General features: G+C 39.7%; 1 protein-coding gene across 4 annotated transcripts in view; it reads right to left on the reverse strand.

Moving 5' to 3' along the window:
- Window positions 1-13474, reverse strand: part of SNX24 (sorting nexin 24) — an 88704-nt gene extending 75230 nt beyond the window's left edge. For all 4 annotated transcript variants that reach the window (XM_041395992.1, XM_041395991.1, XM_041395993.1 and 1 more), the window contains exon 1: window positions 13356-13474. In XM_041395992.1, the coding sequence (XP_041251926.1) occupies window positions 13356-13415 (60 nt within the window). In that variant the 5' untranslated portion in view covers window positions 13416-13474. The remainder of the gene's footprint in view (window positions 1-13355) is intronic.
- Between the last annotated feature and the right edge of the window lie 6846 nt (window positions 13475-20320).

Here is a 20320-nt window from a genome sequence, read left to right on the forward strand (position 1 = left end):
CAATGCTGACATATGCATGTGCTTCTGTGCATCTGCACCCATGAACATGTGTGTGTGTATGCCCATCTGTGTTCTGAATATGAGCACTGACCACAATACTTTGCTGGTTTTGATGTTGGTGTAGAGGCAACTGATTTAGGTTGCCTTCTGTACAAACAAAGCCTGTGAACACAGCATGCTCAGTGGACTTAACTAACTTGTACACTCCACAACCAGCCCTAGGAAATCAGGCAGAGAAGTTTTACTGATGCACAGTAGCTTACACAAAGCCTAGCACACTGCAAAACTCTATGTTGTTTTTAAGAAGTCATCCTACAAAAAACTCCACCAAGAAATAAAAGCAAAACATGCTTTCAAAAGTTAATGTCAAGCTTAAAAAGGAATTTTACTTCTTTCTTCTTACATGCAATATTGAACAGTGAGTTCTGCTCATAACACAGAATTACTCTGAGGAATTGTATAAAACAACACTATTTTTCTGAACATATTTAGAAGAAAAAAGGAAAAAAATGCAGGCTAATTTAAAAAATTTGCTTAGTTATGCAAAGCTGCTAAGCCAATGTGGAAGTTACTGCAAAAAAAGAAGTGTCAGACTTGCACAGACTTGCTAGCGGGGTGCTCAGAGTTACACTGCTGTCAAAAATTCTCCACGTAAACACAAAAAGAAATATTTGGTGCTGAAGCATTTTTATAAATTCCTCAGAGATACCTTAAATATTAATAAGAACATATTTTAAAACGGTCTTTTAATTATTAAGGAATATTCACGTATACTATATTAATGTATGATTGAATAAAATCTGTTCTTCCCACAGGAGTCACTTCAAAGTGTGGGGATTTTTTTGGTTTTTGGGGAGGTTTTTTGTGGCTTTTTTTTGTGTGTGTGGTTGGTTTTTTTTGTTTGTTTGTTTGTTTTGGGGTTTTTTTTTTGGTTGGTTTGGGGTTTTTTTGTTGTTGTGTGTGGGTTTTTTGTTGTTGTTTTGGGGTTTTTTTGGTGTTTTGTTTTGTTGTCTCTCCAGAGAAATCCTTGTTAACCCAAACTAACATGTTCAAACTAACAAAATCCAATGATCCGGCAGTTTTTAAGAACTGATTACTGACATGGTTTTGAATGTTTCTTAGATGAAATCACTAACTAACACCTTCACATTAATCGATTGGTGTCAGCAGAATTCTGGAGAGCTATGCTGCAGGCTCCAAGACCAAAGTAGTAATCAATTAAGGAAGTCAGCTGAAAAAAATGATGCAAAGATCAGAGTTGTCAATGGCAAAATAATCTCATCTCAGTGGTGTCAAAGGAAGAGTAAAAAAATGCCACACACTTACCTCACAGTGCAAGAAAACAACTTCAAACAAAGATTTAGCAATCAAATCATTGTCAAATAAATACATCAATAAAAATATATGAAGAAATTCTTCAGGAATCTATATTTTTGGTCATATTTATGTAATTTTATAGAAGATACATAATTAGTAGAAATTGCACAAGCCTTTTAAAATTTTTTGATGGTATAATATAACATACTTGCTAAAAATAACCAGGGATTTTTATTTAGAGAGTACTAATACTTCAAACAAATAACAAAAAGGTAAACACCAAGACAAATATAGATCCAGTTTACTTCTTCAAAACTAATTAATATTTTTACACACTTTTTGAATAGGGACAAAAAAGCCTCAGTTTTTCTGCTGTATCTCTCATCCATAAATAATTCCGAAGCACAAATAACCCTGCTTTGCTGAGCTGCTAAGTTCTTGGACCTGCTGAGTTAGCAAGGATGTCCACAACAGAGTGTTGAGAAGGGCAGTGTTAAATACTGTTCAAAACAGGGTTCTCATTTCTCCATACTCTTTGTTTGGCTATCACCATCATGAGGGCCTCCACCAAACTACATGCCATAGAAAGCTACCTGACACAATCTGTAGTGCATTCTTTACCTTCCACAAGCAAACCATCAGAATCTATTAAAATTACTTTACGCCGATAGCACTAGAGACATGACAAATCACAGGCCAAGAGTCAGATACCAAAGAATGTGTCTCAGGGCGTTGGGGCCAGGCCCATTTGCAAGCAAATGATATTGTGCAAAGCTAGCATGCTCAGTGCATGACAAACTGATGCAATTTCAGTACTGTCGGAGAAGCTGGGTGAGATTTCTCTGATGCTGGCTATGGTTAGTGTACAGAATTGTGCAGAGTTCCCAGATTTGAATCACTTGGGGCCTGAAAGGGCTTCACTTGACAAGCCACAAATAATTACACTACACTCTTTCTATTGTACTCTATTACTTTGCCTCTTATCTCTATGCTTTGAGCACTCATGAACAAGCAAGGTCGCTTCTATTTTGACCATGATGCAACAAAACATTGTTCTTTGGTGATATGATAAATAAAACACAGCCCTGCAGACTAAACATTTTTATCAGGTCAATTTTCCACTTTTATAAGCAACAACAACTTTGGGAGCTTGTTAGAAGAGTGGAGGTTGGAAATAACCATGCAGGAAAGTTCATGAGCTTTTCACTTAGGAGTGTGATATAGCTATCTCGTTATTGTAAAAACTCATTTGAGCAATAGGGCATTAAGTTCTTAGCCTGTAACAGATAACAGTTGTATCTGTGATTACTTTAAGCAGGTTTTTACCCCCTTTCAAATCAGCAATTTTTGACAATTTACAGTAGCAAAAAAAAAGCTTTGAATGTGCAGCATGTTACTATTTCTTTCCTACACACCAAACACACTTCAAAACTAACCTTTTCTTTATCACTTCAAAAAATGTATTATTTAAATACTTAGTCAACTAGGAAAGTTTTGTGTTAGTGGTATTATCTTGGCGACTGCATTCAAGGAAAGTAATGCTAACATTGACAATTTATAAAAAAAACCCAAAACAACAACAACAACAACCAAAACAAAAAACAAAGCAAGGAAAAGAAAAAGCAAACAGCAATGACTTTCATGATTTAAGTAACTCACTTCAAGTCATCTTTTCTTAGCATAGAGAACAATTTATTTCAGGAGAAATTTCCTTCTTTCTCCCACTGGTTAGACAAAAAAATCACTCTTTTAATACAGAGTTCTACACTATGAACCAGATGATACCAGGTTTTTTCACCCTTAAAACTCTGTTTAAAGGTTTTCTAAAGCTGCAATTATAAACAAGCCAAGAAAGAAAAAATTCCAATATGAAGACTAAATGTATGTAGAGAAAAAAATTATTCTAACAAGAACCCTCAAATTGTTTCTGACCCCCTTTATCATATTCTCCTTATTTTCCAGATAAATATGTAGTAGCAAGTAGGTAGCAAAAGATAAAATGGTAAAAGACTTAGCTGCAAGTTCTGAACTTCCTACAAAGTATATTTTCCTACTTTGCCTCTAATTCAGGCCAGCATAAGGACTGGGTTATTTTCCACTGTTATTATTTGAGAGAAGAAAATTACTACCCCAAAATAACACTCTCATCAAGCTCTTATTGAATTGTCTCAAAAAATATTGTCTCCCTCTTCCCAAATGGCAAAAGGAATCCATGGCAAAACTTGGATCTCTGATATTGAAACATTTCTGACAAGGGAAGGTAAAACCAAAATTAGGAATGGATTTTGATAGAGAGGAAAAATATGAAAAGGAAATTAATAAATAAAAAAACCCAACAAAACCCACTGACACCCCTGCCCCCAAAACAAACAACAAACACTAAACCAAACAAAACAACAAAAAAATCCACCTGAAACTCAGCTATACTTCAGAATCTGCTTGAGCTTTCTAGTCACCGTGTCAGAGGCAATGGTGCAAAAATGCTATTCCTACCAATCACACAATCACATCCACATTCTGAACACTCAGCAAAAGGAAAGGCCTTTGGCATTTTCTATTCAACACCAAAAATAGATATTGTCACTAATTACTGATTTTTTATGCTCTCTCGCTAGAACATAAATCCGGAAGGGAGGTCTTTGACTTTCAGTGAGAGAATGAATCTCTAACTAGAAATGAGTTTTCAAATGTTCTCCATCTTGTTTGTAAGAATGAAGCATTTAAAAATTTTACAGGAAGTATGTCATCACAGGAAATAATTTTTCTTAGAATTTGGAACAAATCAGAAAAATAACAGGCTAACATGTTTTCTGATTCTATAATGGCATAACTTTCAAATCCAATGTTGATGTGAATTTTTTCTTGAATATCCGTTTCTTCACATATTTAAAGCAAAGCTAATATTTTTATTACATTCTCTGACATTACCATAAATTTACTAGTTCATTAATTTACTATCAAACTGAAGACATATTCCTTTTTTCTTTCTCCACATCTTAAAAGAACAAGAAAGTCAGACTGCAATTGACTGTAATTACCATCACAGTTCAACTGCAAGGAAGACACATGATCAGGGAGTCCTGTTTCTGGTAAGAGCTTGATTACTAAATAAAGAATAGAGAAAGGAATATATACACAAAGAGAGTCCTGTACAAAACCAGATGTAGAGGCAGTTAGCTGTATTTCTCAACACATATGGTCCTTTTTCATAAAAGCAGTGCATTCTAATCAATGCAGACTTGCTGCTGAACAATTGACTATTTCATTACCAAATCAAGACTTTGTTTATCCTTTTGTAAAAATTATAAGGAAAGCTTTAGATTTCATTATTTTCCAATCTGAAGATACTGTATCACTTGAATACCTTCTGCTGTGTTATAAAAAGCAGGTCCATTTTTTAAAAATTAATCAATTACAGGAGAGAAAAGATGTATAAAAAATAAAATCATGAAGATCGGTAATGCTTATCTTATCATTTTCAAGGTAACCTAGTGGGACAGAAGATTTTCACGGAAGTTTTATACTGCTTACACTCTGTTAAAGAAAATATTAAGAATATCTTTTTGGATATGCAATGCTTTTCACAGCATCTCATCAGGAAACAACTATTATCAAGTGCAGGCAACACCTTTCAAGAGTGACTTTTGAAAGCCTGTGTAGCGTGTACATTATTCCATAACTGTCTCATAGAGGCCCTGGACTTAGCTGGGACCCACAAACACTGTGATATCTAAATAAATAATAGATGGAGGTTGCAGTGGAGGTTTGGCTGTCAATTCTCATAAACTACTTACCATAGTCAGTACCCTACACTGAGGGTAAATTCAACACCCAAAATCATCTTCCCAGATTTCCTATGTATACGCACCTAGAACCAAAGGTTTTTTTGAACGAGAGGTGGAGCTCTCACTTCACCAACAGAGGAGGAATGAGAAGAAACATACTTTGTTTCGAACCTGGCATGGACATGGTGCTCCTTACTCATGGTATACTCCTTCTGTCTCATCTTACTTCAATGCCTGAAAATATCCAAGCCTGACTGCTGTGCTCCAAATACTTTATTTAAAAAATCCAAAACCAAAAAAAAAAATCCCAAACCCTACAACATTTATTGGTTTATGAAATGAGAAATTTATAACACAATATATAGGTTGAAATAATTTTAAAAAGACTGTTTACAGGAAAGAGGATATTCATGCTCTAGCTGTAAGACTTATCATGACACCTCAGAATAAGTTTATTAACAGACAACATATACTTCTCCTTTCATTTTCTATTAAAAATAGAATTCCACTTTCAAAGGGAATGACAACACATCTGTTCTGTCTTTAAAATCCTCTCACAGTACATTCTCCAAAATGCTATTTTAGTCTTCCCCAAACCACAAAAATTTCAGGTTTATGGAAAACTGAAAATTAGAAGTTGATATAAGTCCTCATATAATTCCTGTAAAGACAAAAATATAATGCCTACTGATAGCAAGAGTATTCAGAATACAGTGGCTTGAAATCCTCCATTAGCACACTTCCATGGTGCATACCTAAACCACGTATTTCCGCTGTACCCAAATGCAGCAATGAAGTTATCCCACAAAGCACTTTGCACAGAAGCACCTCCTAGGAATCATATTCCAAGTGAAATTCCAAGATAACTTAATAAATCCCATAACAACGGTGACTAACTATCAATTAAACCTGGAATGAATTACATCAGGTGCTAAAAAATTCAAAGACCAATTAAAATTGCATTGCAGTAAGAAAAAGGGAGAAATCTATTCCATCTTCCCTCATGTTGCATTTTAAAGCCTGGTGTGTTCTCACTCCTGGCTAGTGAAGAATGTACTATGCACTTGTTTAACACAGTCTTTGTGGACAAGATTTTAAAATTATCACGACTTGATGCTATCTGGAAACATCACCAGGAGCAGTTAATCATGAATCCTCAGATTAAATAATTCCACTGATAGTATTACATTACTAACAAAATTTTGTCACCAATACCTCCCAAAGATACAGTGGAATTCAAATACATCTTTACTGTCATGCATGTCTGAATGCCCTGCTACCTCCAATCTTTCCGAAAATGTAAATTCCTCATTAAAACTGCAAACCAGTGGATATTGGGAGATGAATGGATAATGGATGCTTTGCAGTTGTAGTGTACTGATAGAAGGTGTCAACTTTTGCTCTTTTAGATGGAAAATTGATAGAGGTAATCACGCTGCTGCTTCTCCACTCAGCTGTCAACCCTCCCATCGCAAATAAAGCTAAAGGTATTTCCTGCTGAGAGAAATCTTACATGGCCCTTTCCCATAAGATTCCACGATTGTGAATCAGGGACCTTCAAGGCAATTGCCCAGCAACTGGAGATCACTGGAGCTACTTGGTCTGATCTGCCCACAGGTCTGACTGGTCACTGCATACAAGTTCAGCCAGTTTTTACTTTGGCCTTACCTTTTCCTATTTTCTTCTTTAGCTGCCATCATGTGCACTGCAAAATTCTTTGTGTCTTACTTTACACTCTTCAAGTTCCCACTGCATGCCAGCTGTCAGTGGTCAGTTTTATAGCACTGACAAAGTCTGTCAAACTGGAAAACTGACTGGAGGAAAGAAATTTAATCATCACTGCTGACAAAAGCAGAAGTTATTCACTAAAAAAAATAGGGGGAAAAAAGTATTTTTAGAAACAGCAATCTGGCTTAAATTAATCTATTTCCTCCCCTAATATATTCCACCTTCAGTGGAACATCAAACCCAAAAAAACCAATGATCAAAACCAATGATCAAAATAGCATTTTTCTGACATTACAGAATCACTGACATCTGTCAAATTATCCTTTATCGTCTTCACCATCCCTGTAGGAGAGGAATGCATCTGAACAGACCTACTCTGACTTCCCTGTAGAGAAAGCAGGACATTTGAAAACCCCCTATGAAGACAGTAAGACTGAAAAAGACTAATTGTATCTAATAGATTGAATACTTCTGTTTAACTTCCTCGAACTTGGAGAGACTGTTGTGTCACTGATTTCAACTTGTGGCACAAGGTTAATACATGGTGAGCTTATAAAAGCCCGAATGGTAAGCAAGCAGTCTTCACATTGGCAGATTTCACACTCAAGGCACTCAAAATGTGTTCAGATTTTTTAAAAACTACCAAGTTTACAGAATCTAGAAGAGTGAAAGGGCTAGAACACTAATGCTTTGAAATCTTTTTACATAAACTCATAATTACTCTCTCCATACGTTATAATTTAAAAAATGAATAAATATTATCCCTCTATAACTTGCTATAGTGGCTTATTCTAGGTTTTCATAGAACAACTAAAAACTTCCCTTTTTGACTCTATGTACATTAATTTTAACAGCAAAGAATGCTGAAATACGTAATCTACACCGAACTTTAGATCTTTGTGATTTTATATTTCCATAAAAAGAAGTACAGCCTTGTAGTTAAACTGCTTCTTCTATGGAGATAAAGCAAATGAATTTTCAAAATCCCACATTAGTTTATGATCTTACATGTCAGTTGTTGCTTCTACATTTGCAACTCCAGGAGCAATTTGGAGAGTAGTATTGGAAGTATTAATTAAAAATGCAGTAAGCACTTGTGTCAGTCAAGTATGCCCTCTGCTCTACAACATATTTAAATGTATGTCACTTTGACCTGCAGTATACCACTGTAAAACTTTTCTGGTCAATATAAAGCAAATGTACACTAATTTATTCAGTAAGTTTCCTGGGATCTGAATCAACATTAGAAATCTAACTAGTATTTATTATTCTGTTATTGACAAAGGGAGCATATTTAAATGACAACAAGAACACGTGGGTGTCATTTTGAAGTTGAATTGTTCTCTAGGGACATCCTTAGTAAGCGCCTACATTTAAAGGTCATTCACTGCCAAATTATGAACAACTGTTGCATTTATTAGCACAGGCTCAATAGTTTAGAAGCTAGTGTCATCAATTTAAACTGACAATGAAATTTAATTGTCCACCAAGAAAACTGACATTTCCCATACTCTGTGTTTCATCATTTTATGTACACTCCAAACAGAACTGGAACAAGTGCAAGTTTACTCTGGGTTCTTTGGGTTTTGTGTAGGGAATGAGGGAAAAAGACTTTCAAGATTTTATATCAGAGGAATAGTGCTTTAGAAAAGCTGAGCTCCAGAAACAAACACTTTTGAAAGAACTGTGTTTCCCATTTACTTTATTGACAGAACCCAATCTCAAGCACTGTATAATAATATTTTCCCCAATTTTTCTTTCTAATCTCTTATATCCCTAGTATTTTATCTCTGTGGTCAAGACCTCCCTTTCTATTTCATAATTGCACTGTAGTTTTCCCTCTGAAGCTAGAGAGAAATTTCCACTTTCTATGGTAAGCCATTTCCTCCCTCTCTGCAGAACTGATGGATCTCTGGCCATTCCACTTAACAAGTGCTGCCTAAACACACCAGGGGAAAAAAGAAAATAATCTGAAACAACAGGCTTAAGCTGAAAACAAACCAATAAATTGGTAATGAATTCCCATAAAGAAAAGGATAAATGCCCCTTTTGTGTGCTGCTTTTCTAGGAAGTAAGAACACATAGTAGTAGCCTGCGTCCAGGGGAACTGGATTCTGTTCCGCTAAAGATAAGGAACTAGAAACACAGGGATGTCAGAGAAGCATGCTATGGTTGCAATGCAGAGCCAGCAGAGAGGAACAACTCTCCCTTCAGTCTCTCATTTCATGCAGGAGGTCACCACTGTCACTGTTTCTAGCAAAGATGCTAGGACAACCACCACTACTCTTCCCAAAAAGCCATCCTTGACTGCTACCTGTCTGCAATGGCCCCAGCAGACACAGCACAGAAGGCACCCTCTGTAACCCGCTGGCATGTGACTGGGCTGGTGGGTAATCTGCAAGTCAGCAATCTTCTATTTGCTTCCATCATCCTTTTCTGCTATTCTCAGTTGCATAAGCTCTGATAGTTCCTTGTTCCAGCTACTCCAGTCGAACAAAACACTTTAATTTTGAGCAAGTTAGCACTTGTGGGAAAGACAACAGCAAAATGATCAACTGTGTAAAGTGGTACTTCTGTGATCACAGAATTGTGTAATAGTTTGGATAGGAAGGGACTTTTAAAGGTCATCTCATCCACTCCTTCTGCAATAACCAGGGACATCTTCATCTAGGTCAGGTTGCTGAGAGTCCCATCCAGTCTGGCCTTAAATATTTCCAGGGATGGGCCATTTGAAACCTCTCTGGGCAACCTGTGCAGGGTTTCACTATGCTCACTGTAAAAACTGTGTTCCTTGTGTCTAATCTGAATCTACCCATTTACTTTAAAAGCACTCTCCTTGTTCCACTGAAAAAGACATACTACAAAGCCTGTCCTAATTTTTCTAAAAAGCCCTGTTTTTTGCAAAAATGGAGCATCAGTGTCCTCTCTTCTCCAGGTTGGACACAAACTCTCTTAGCCTTTCCTCACTGAAAGATGAAAGCAGAGGTGCTTCCATGCCTCTGATCCATTTTTTGTGGCCCTTTTCTGGACTGATTCCAACAGTCCTCCTTCTTGTGCTAGGGACCCCGGAGCTGGATGCGTCAGATGCTTTCCAGGTAAGGTCTCACCAGAGCAGAGCAGAGGGGCAGAATCCCTTCCCTCACCCTGCTGGCCACCATGCTTTGCATGCAGCCCAGGGCAGGTTTGGCATTCTGGGCTGTGAGTGCCCATGGCTGAGTCATGTCCAGCCTCTCACCCACCAGCAAGTCCTTTTCACAGGGCTGCTCTCTAGCCCTTCAGCCCCCAGCCTGGACTGATAAAGGGTTGTCCAAACCCAGGGGCAGCACCTTGCATTTGGCCTTTCTGAATCTCATTAAGGTCCCACAGACACACTTCTGGAGCTTATGCAGCTCCCTCTTCATCCTGTTGTCAGCAGAGTCACCACACCACTCAGCTTAGTGCCATCTGCAAATTTGCCGAAGGTGCACTTGATCCCTTTGTCTATGTCACTGATGAAGATATTAAAAGGGTCTAGGACCAGTAATAAATACTGGTCCTAGACCCTTGAGGGCACCACTTGCCACTGACGTTCACTGGGACTCTGAGCCATTGACCACTACCCTCTGGATGTGACCCTTCTCGTCCATCCAACAGCTAATCTGCAGAATCCATCTCTCTCCACTTTAGGAAGAAGGATGTTACAGGGGACATGTCAAAGGCCTTACTGAAGTCCAGATAAATGACACCTGCAGCCACTCCATCACAGAAGGGCACCAGGCTGGTCAGGCAGGACTCACCCTTGGTGCAGTTGTACTGGCTCCCTGTCCCCCATGGGCCTTAGCAGAGCTTCCAGGAGGATCTGCCCCATGATCTTCCCAGGCATGGAGTTGACACTGAAAGGCTGGTAGTTTGAAAGGTCCTCTTTTCTATGCTGTTTAAAGATGGGTACTCCTTTTTCCAGTCACCTGGGATTTAACATGACCTTTTAAATATCAAGGAGAGTGGCTTGGCAACTACATCAGCCAACTCCCTCAGGACTCTGGCATGCATCTCATCAGCATCCATAGTCTTAGGTATGTTCAGGTTCTTCATGACCCTTATCATCTCTTACAACTTACTTCTCCATTCCCTGCCTTGCAGTCCATCTGCTCAAGAACTGTGGGAAAGAGACCCACAAATGAAGATTGAAGCAAAAAAAGTTAAATAGCTCAGCCTTTTCTGGTCTTTTGTTACCAGTTTGCCAGTAATGTTCATTGGGAGTACACTTCCTTTGGCCTTTAAACCAAACTGTTAATATTGTAAAGCTGTTGATGAAAACTAACACAAAGTGGATTGCCTGTATAATTTCATAGCTAGCGCAGAGCAATGGTAAGCTTTCAGTAACCTCAGTTTTACTGTAAGGAGGACATTTTGCATACCCCTTTGAATTTCTGTACCTGTAATGATACTTATTCAAATTATTTACATAATCATAAATTGGCAATTCGACTGGCGTAAGTTTTTCTCATGAATAGTACATAAGCCCTTTAAAACACAAAGGAAAGACACAATGCTGTTATCAGGACAGTTTTCCATATCCTCTCCTACATGCAAGCCCAACTCAAGACAAACGTTATCTACAATTCCTCATACAGTTTCATGGTCAGCATAAAGTACGAAAATGTTTCATACGGGATGTAGAATAGAATCCCCTCCCCTGACTAAAATGGCAAAACAATCATGCAGGAAAAACTACTAAAATCTACTGAACTACAGCAGCTTTCAGATCCATGAGGCTGACTCACCACCAGTAAATTAACTGTGAGGAAACAATCAACAGTGTTGTCACAGAACATGTTCACTCTCAGGATCATTTTCTTAGAAGACTCCTAGAATCATATAGTTTCACTTCTGATTTCTTTGAAGCTTACACAGCTTAACATTTATAAAATTTTTAAAAAAACTCATATCCTCTAGACAGCAAGAGTCACAGACAGTACTACATTTAAAGAAACAGAAACTCACTAAACGCAAATACTAAAAATAAACATTACTATGAAAAATCCTATTTGTGTAATATGCACATCTTAGAAATCATTCTATCATTTCAACTAACCTGCTCAACTAGGATGTGGTGGAATCAGTCTTTGCTATTGTAATTACACTCAATCACATTCAGTCAAAATGTGTGACAGCCAAGTCCCCACATCACACAGGTATCTACTTGCAGAGAGTCACTTACATTCAAGTTCACCCAAGAGGCAAAAATATTAATGCTGCTACACAGCCATTCTAACACAACTAAAGTGGCTTACCTTTTGCAAGGCCTGCAAACACTTGCTAGTAGTGAGGCCCAAACAATATAGAGCATTAAGCATAAGGAAGATGAGCTTGCTTCATGGAACTATGCCTACATGGATTAATCTTCTAGAAGCTCTACACGATTAATTTTTTGTTTTCTAAGCTACTAAATGAATTTATTTGATAGGGGAAGCAAGCTTTGAATATCCACTTTCAGATAAATACCTTGGGTTTTGGTCCACCTGTCTCCACCCAGCACCATGTGAATGTGCTACTGTCCAACAGTTTTGCAGGGTGAGAAAACTACTGAGAACCAAAAGGACCTCCAAAAACTGTGCAAACTAATCTGCCTATTCAAGGAGAGCCAGCTATACAGCTGGCTACCCAGGATAGTGTCCAGGCAAGTTTTGAGAACCTGCAAGTATGGAGAATTCACAGTCCTCTGGGCAACCTATGCCAGTGCTCGACCACCCTCATGATAACAAACTAGTCTTGCCTTATGTTTAAAGGGCATTCCCTGTGTTCTGATGTTTGCCCACTGCCACCTCTCCTGTCACTGGGCACCAGCACAAAGGGTCTGGCCTCCTCATTCTGGCCATTCAGATCTTCTGTACACATTGAAGAGACCTGTCCCTGCCCCTTTTCTTCTTGAGGATGAGCAGTCCCTCTCTCAGCCTTTCCACATGCAAGAGATACTCCAGCCCCTTGACCGTGTTTGGCCTGTGCGGGACGCGGAGCCCGCAGGGCCGAGCGGCGCGGAGCAGCTGCCTGCCCTGCCCTGCTGCTCTCGCTGCAGCCGCCGCTGCCGCTGCTGCCCCGCAGAGCAGCGCTGCTGCGAGGCAGGGCTGTGTGGCGGGCTGGGGACATCTCTCCCGTGCCCAGAGGGGCACAGCAGGGACGGGCTGCGCTGGGCAGGGCACGGCTCTGTCCAGGCCGGCCCGGGCAAAGAGGACAGGGCTGGGGTGCGCAGAGTAGGAATGGGATGGCTCTACAGGACACGGTTAGCAGGGCAATGCTGGAGAGGGCAGGGCGGGGCAGGAGCAGGGCAGAGAGCGGGAGAAGAGAGCAAGGCTGGGCAGAGCTGGAGAAGGCTGGCGGGGCAAGGACGGGCTGCGCTGGTCAGGGCAAGGCTGGCCAGGGCAGGGAGGACAGGACGGCCCCGGCACGCGGATGTCTGCCCAGCGCCCCAGATCAGCCCCCGCCGGCTGCCGGCACACGGCCACCCCGAGGCGCGGGCGTGCCGTGCCCCGCCCCGGCGCACCTCACCGTGTATCCCCGCTCCAGCTCGCTCTCCTCGTATCGGAAGGACGGGATGAACACCTCCATGCCGCCTCTACTTAGCGCGGCGGCAGCGCCGCCGCCATCTGCGCGTCCGTCACGTGACCATACGCCACGTGACAGGGGCGGGCCGGGAGACTGCCCCGCCCCCGCGGCCCCGGCCCCGACCCCACCCCCTCGCGCTACCGGGATGAGGCGGGAGAAAATCCCTGTGGAAAAAACGTGGGTTAAAACAAACGGTGTTCGACAGCGTCGGCTTCTGGTTCAGCCAGAGCTGCAGCACTACTGCGGAGCACACAAAAACGGAGGGGAAAAAAATTAACTTCCAGAGGAATGAGTTTATCCAGTCCTAAATTCACACCTCAGCTCAAACCTGAATCATAGAATCGTTAGGGTGGAAGGGACCTCTGGAGATCATCAAGACCAACCCCATGCCAAGGTAGGGTCACCTAGAGCAGGTGACACAGGAACACATCTAGATGGGTTTGGAGAGAGGGAGAGAGGAAGACTCCAGGCCCCTCTGAGCAACCTGTTCCGGTGCTCTGCCACCCTCAGTGTAAAGTTCTTCCTCACGCTGAAGTGGAGTTTTTTGTGTTGCAGTTTATGGCTATTACTCCTCATACTACTGCTGGGCACTACTGAAAAGAACCTGGCACCATCCTCTTGGCACCCACCTTTGAGATATCTGTATGCATTGCTGAGATCCTCTCAGTCTTCTCCAGACTAAACAGGCTGAGCTCCCACAGTCTCTCCTCATAAGAGAGATGATCCAGATCCCTTATCATTTTTTGGCCTCCACCAGACCCTCTTCAGTAGTACCTTGTCTTTCTAGTACCAAGACTAGAATTTATCACAACACTCCAGATGTGGCATCACTGGAGCTCCCTACCCTGCTGGCCACACTGTTCCCAATGCACCCCGGGACACCACGGGCCCTCCTGGCCACAAGGGCACTGCCAGCTCATGGTCAGCTTGGCATCCACGAAGACTCCCAGCTGCTTCTCCACAGAGCTGCTCTCCAGTAGGTCAGCCCACAACCTGTGCTGGTACTTGGGGTTATTCTTCCCCAGGTGCATGACCCTACATTTGCTTTTACTGAACCTCACACCACTTCTTGCCACTCAACGCTGCAGTCTGCCAAGCCCACTCAATGGCAGCACAGCCTTCTGCTGACTAGGTCAGTCAATAAACAAATGCAGCACCTTTAGTAGTGCCTGTTGTGAACAGACATGAAATTAAGAGCGGAAAAAAAAGTGGCACTCAGGAAGTTCCCTGTGTTGTGTGTGTTCCCAAGAAGCCACCTCTTAACTTTGTTATTTAGCAGAGAAAACCATACCATTTCAGAGAACTGTAGGTGATTCCTAGCCACTGGAGAAATTAAATAAGACTCCAAAATAGGCAGCCGTTTTGACAGCTTAAAGAATAATGGAGGCAGAAACAGAAGGTGTAATACCAAGTGCATACAGGAGGTCAGGCTGTTGGCACAGGCAACTGCCTTGATTTCACATAAATTTGCCAATTCCAAGCTTCAAACCATTTGGAAGCGCTGCAAAATGTCAACAAACTGCCACTGTATTAGACAGTCATATCTTAAAACTCACCTTGTGAGTCCGGAGAGTCTCAGACACTACCACACTGAGACAACCTCACGCTCTCACTGATCTTTTAGAGTAGCTACTGTGATAAACCCATGACCATAGAGGGTTTGATCTTCATAAGTAGATTCAAGTATGAAAACATACCTCAAAAATGGGCAGAAAACAAATTTATCTGATGTCTGTGGCTTATGCTATGAGCTTTTTGACATTTCTTTTGAAAACTAACTTGTTTCTTTCCAGATTAATAGCACTGGAGAGGGCGAGGGAAAGGGAGAAGGCAAGGGAGAGTGGAACATTACTGTGGTGGTGAAACAGCAGGCCAAAGGCGTACAAACTGAATTCTGACTTGAGCCAACAGAAGCCAAGAGAAAGCTGACAGCTCTTTGTGAGAAGAGTTCTGCAGTAGTGGAAAACAACTTGTTTTCCCTGAGAAAGAGCTCTAAGTCTGTGTGAAACAACTTGCATTCCCTGAGAATGAACTCTAGGACTGTGATAAACACTAGCCAGCTGTATAAACTGTTTTTACACCATTAGACAGAAAAATGAAAACTATCTCTCACCAAGAACTTTTCCTGCGCATACACCCCAGGAGTGTCAGTGACCAATAAATACAGGGTAACAACTTGTTACTGGCTAGTTGGGGATAGACATGGGATGTTCTTTAAAAACACTATAAAAAGAGATGTGCGAAATAAACCAAGATTGATCCTTTCCTTCTTTGCACCAGAAAAGCATGTCCTGCATCTTTACTGAGCACCACAGCAACACATTACATGCTCATTTCCCCTCCATTTCTCTTTATTTTACTGAAAGGTGAATTTAATTATATTTTGCTCTAAGCAAAGAGCTGTGACTTGAAGGATGCAATACAAAGTAGACATCGTATACTTTGTTAAGCTAAAGCCAAGTAACAAACCAAGATTTTTTAAAAATTACTTGAAGTCAAAGCCAGATATTTCTCAAGCATCTGTTTCTGCACAACACAATCCTGGGCCAGTGTCCTCAACTGACAACCAGCAGGATGGTCCTAGCACTGCTTTGTGGTAGTAGTGACAAGAGAAATGTTTCCAGCCCCTGTGTGCTCTCCATCATGCCCTTTTACTGAAAGGTATGTGAAATGAAATCCCATTCTCCCACAAAGCACCCACTGTTAAAGACATTACAATAGTCCTGAGGAAAGAGTAGCCATATGATAATAGTGTTATCAGTCTGGTAAATGTGGGCATACTAGATAAAAATCACCATGCTATCATTACTGTTATTTTCTGGTTAAGAATCCAGTCTTTAGACATAGTTTCTGTTCTCCCTCTAATAAAATCCAGAGGAATAAGTCTTAGGACACCACTTGTGCCATACTGCATTTACACTGAGAAGTCAGTAGAATTTCATAGGAGCACTGTTTGTGGCTGTTTGCAACCTAATAAGCAGTAACTTCAAAAAGATACTTTTCTCTTTAATATCATTAACAAAGAAAAGTTTTAGACTAATCTGGTTTCAAATTCAATAGGATATAATGGAACTTTTGACTGTGCATCAGCCAAGAGGAACAAGGAAGATTACATGGTGAGCTGAATTCAAATACATCAATATGTTTTGGAATGTTAAATACTTAATTTACACAATATATCATCATTACTTGGCTAATCTTTAAAGTTACATCTGAAGAAAGAAAAAGGATTTCTCCCCATGGCTGGCTGGCCAAGATTGTCTTTCTGTCTAACACACCAACGATCAAAAATTTAAGAAACATTAGTTCATAGAATGCTATCAAAGTGTGTTCAAAACCATCCAGGACTTTAAAAGCTAACCACATAGATGCTACAATAATTCTTCCCACAAAGCAAGGTGAAAATACTTCAAATGTAGCTTGACTTGAACTGGCATAACATGTATTAAAATTATGTTAGTAATCCTGAAAGCAAAACTGTAAAATGGTTGAACTCTACTGCTAACAGTGACATAGACTGTCTTCAAATTCATCTGTTGAGCAGACTCTCAAAAGTACTCCAGGAGGTGTTGGTCTTCAGTGCCGGGTGTTGTTGCACCTATCAATATCTTGGATTTTATTCTTAAATTACGTGCATGCAGAATATAAAATTAATTAATAATATACTGTAACTCCAGCTGTAACTATTCCCTGTCATCAGACTCTACCTAACCATCTATAATTACAGAAACTGGGAATCATCAATCTGCCCCTTTACTGGCCACTTCTATGTTTTACTTTTTTTTCCCGAAAGAATCACTGTGCAATTCCTCATACAGGGAGGGGGAGTTTAACATCCATCATGTTAGAATGATTCACAGGAGAGAAAAAAGAACAATTACAGGCAAATCTGAAAGATCACTTCCCACTAATTCTCATGATTCAAGGACTTTCTGAATGGCTAATTTCCAGAATAAACCCACACAAAAATTCTAATCTAAGTGATAAGTAAAATACACATCAAAACAAGAGGCCAAATCAAAAAACAGTCCTTAATTGGATCACAATCTAAGTCTGTGAATTTTTCAATTGCTAAAAAGCTCATTTTAAATCAGCCCACAAAATTCATCCACAGGTTAATTGTTTATCTCTAGTCTTTTCTTGCCCTTCAATTTCCATTGCATATTTCTTTAACTTTAGTTTGCATATGAATATCCTAGGACAGGTCTGCCTACACTGCTTTGTGTACACTTCTTTCTTAATGAGAGAAAAAATATTTGGATTATTTTATACCCCTCCCCTTTGTTAATAATTTCCTCATTGATCTGGTGTGGGGGAGGGGGAAGGGAAGGAATGACTTCAGCAGTAAAGTCAAAAGATTACTAGCAAGTTACAACCACTGCAATCACTATCATTGATTCAACTATGGAAGACAAGAATTTTAAAAAAAGGAGGAATTGTCTTAGCAGGTAACAAGTAACGTTCTGAACAACCTGAAAATTCAGCTTCTAACCTGTTAAATTGTCTTTTTTTTCCTCACATAGTGGACTCATATTTTGCCACAAGATTATTACATAGCCTGTTCTACTCTAAAGTGGAAGGAGAGAAAAAATATAACCCCAAATGTTTTTTTTTCTATTTATTTTTCCTTGAGACAATAATTTCACTGTACACATAATTTTAGCGGATGTTGCCTGTTCTCTTAAATGTACAGGACCTACCAGCCAGCAGCTCGTCTCCACAATTTGAAAGAAACTGATGTATTTGGGGCATGAACTCCACAGATGCTGAAACAAACTCCCATATGAGGCTTTCAGAGGGAAACAACTTAGGAGAGGTAGAATAAAGAATAATTGATGGGGAAGCAGAATATTCTGTTTTAAAAGGGACAGTGACGGAAGAATTACAGACTTACTATACACTGAATGTCAGCTTAAGAAAGAAATAGCAATGTCTTCAATTTGTCACTTCATTTTGTTTATATTAAATTTAAAAAGGACTATGGACATGATGAATAGAAGAATTTGTTGCCAATATCTGCATTTTATTTTAACCTAAAAGGTAAACTGGAATTCAGTAGCACCTTGTCTTTCATACAGTATTCCAAATGCAGTTAATAATTTTGCAAACATTTACTTTTTGCTTATGCTAGTGATTCTTCAGTGGTACATTGGCTTGTAGTTTCAATGAAATACACACTTAAAGTTAGTACAATACCTAGCACTGAGGTCCACAGAGGAAAGACTTCAGTAATACCTCCATTCACTTTAGCTGAGAAACATCAATTAATATGGATGATAATCACACCAGGAAAGAGAGTAACCAAATCTCCAATCTTCACAATGCAGAGGAATAAAAACAAAATAAATTTCCAGATCACAGGATATTCTGAGTTAAAAGGGACTCATGAAGATCATGAAGTCCAACTCTTAAATGAATCATCCATCTGGGACTTGAACCCAGAGCCTTGGCATTATCAGCCAGCTGAGTCAATCTCAGGATTATTGACAGCTTCTTGAAGCAAGAGTTTTATGCTAGCCAAATATAATAGCTGATGTGGATGTTCTGCTCAAGCTAACCTTGCGATGCTAGAAAATCCCTAGAATCTTTTGAATTAACAGCCAACCCTGTGTGAACTCCAGAAATGCCATTATCCATGTTCCCGAAAAGGCTTCAGGTTCTGAGAAAAAACGTGCACAACTCACTCTTGTTACCAGTTTAATGGTATGGATGGCCACACTAACCCTTGCTAGCAGACTTTCTCATTCTCTTGTCACAAGAGAAGAAAACTGATCTATCATTCAAATGAATTCTAACCCTGACAGAAGCAAAAAGAGATCAAGAGCTAAGAAAGCTGGACACTTACAGGAAAAAAAGAAAAAATAAATAAAGAAAAAAGAAAAAAAAATATTGTGAAAGCATATGTCCATCCGTTTCGACCTCGGCATGTCCAAACTGAGTCTTTTAGTTTTGGAAATATCAATTTCAGTGTGAGCAGTATATATCTGAAGTTTAATACTGAGCTGTTGTTCAATTTTAATTAGCAGCAAGTAAGCTAACATTAAGTACACTGCAACACTTTACAGAGTATTATGCCTAGATCAGTTTCTTCATCATAAATCTCCTGCATACTCTTCATAAATCATAAATCTCCTGTTTAAAAGGCAGTTTTAACATCAATGACTGAACAACACTGATGCATAAGGTATTATTCACTTAAGGCTTTAGCATTTAACCATTTAAAAAGAAGCTTGATTTAGGCTTGATAAATTTTGGTGAGGGCTTTTCTGTTCTAATTTCCTTGAAAACTCCTCGAAATACTGAGTTATGAGAGGTATGTAGAGAAACAATAGCAAAACCACTAATCTGTCAAGTTTATACTAACTTTGTCGTAAAAATAGAGTATGACCTTCCAGCTGAATGGAGGTTTCCATTCTGTTCAGAAATGGTATTATGTGCTCTTTTGTATTTGACCCCAAAAAATAGAAATTCATGTGTTTATCCTGCAGTCTTATGATTAGCTGAAAGCAACAGCTTATCTTGCTTTTTTCTGTGATTAATATTTGTCTAAAATTTGTTCACATTGATACTTTCCATTAATACTAATATATCAACAAGCTCAGCATGTCATTAAAATGACAGGACAACACATCTTATGTTAATATTGTGTATTTCAGAAAAATGTTCACTGTGGGATCTCAGCACATCACTGTGGATGTGCAGAGACACCAGGGGAGCCCCTGGGGGGCTCAGAAACCCTGGAATGCTGCCAAAAGGGTTTGGTGGTTGGATTTTGATCCATCAAAAGGAGAAGAACCTGTGAAGGAAAAAATGAGAGCTTCTTGGGTGTGAGTGATACCTTTATGGAGGGAAATATAAATTTTAGAAAAATAGGTACAGGGGGGTCATGAAGGCAAGATGGAGGATTC

The sequence above is a fragment of the Onychostruthus taczanowskii genome, unplaced genomic scaffold (genome assembly GCF_017590055.1).
Source record: "Onychostruthus taczanowskii isolate IOZ18803 unplaced genomic scaffold, ASM1759005v1 scaffold122, whole genome shotgun sequence".
NCBI classification, from domain to species: domain Eukaryota; kingdom Metazoa; phylum Chordata; class Aves; order Passeriformes; family Passeridae; genus Onychostruthus; species Onychostruthus taczanowskii.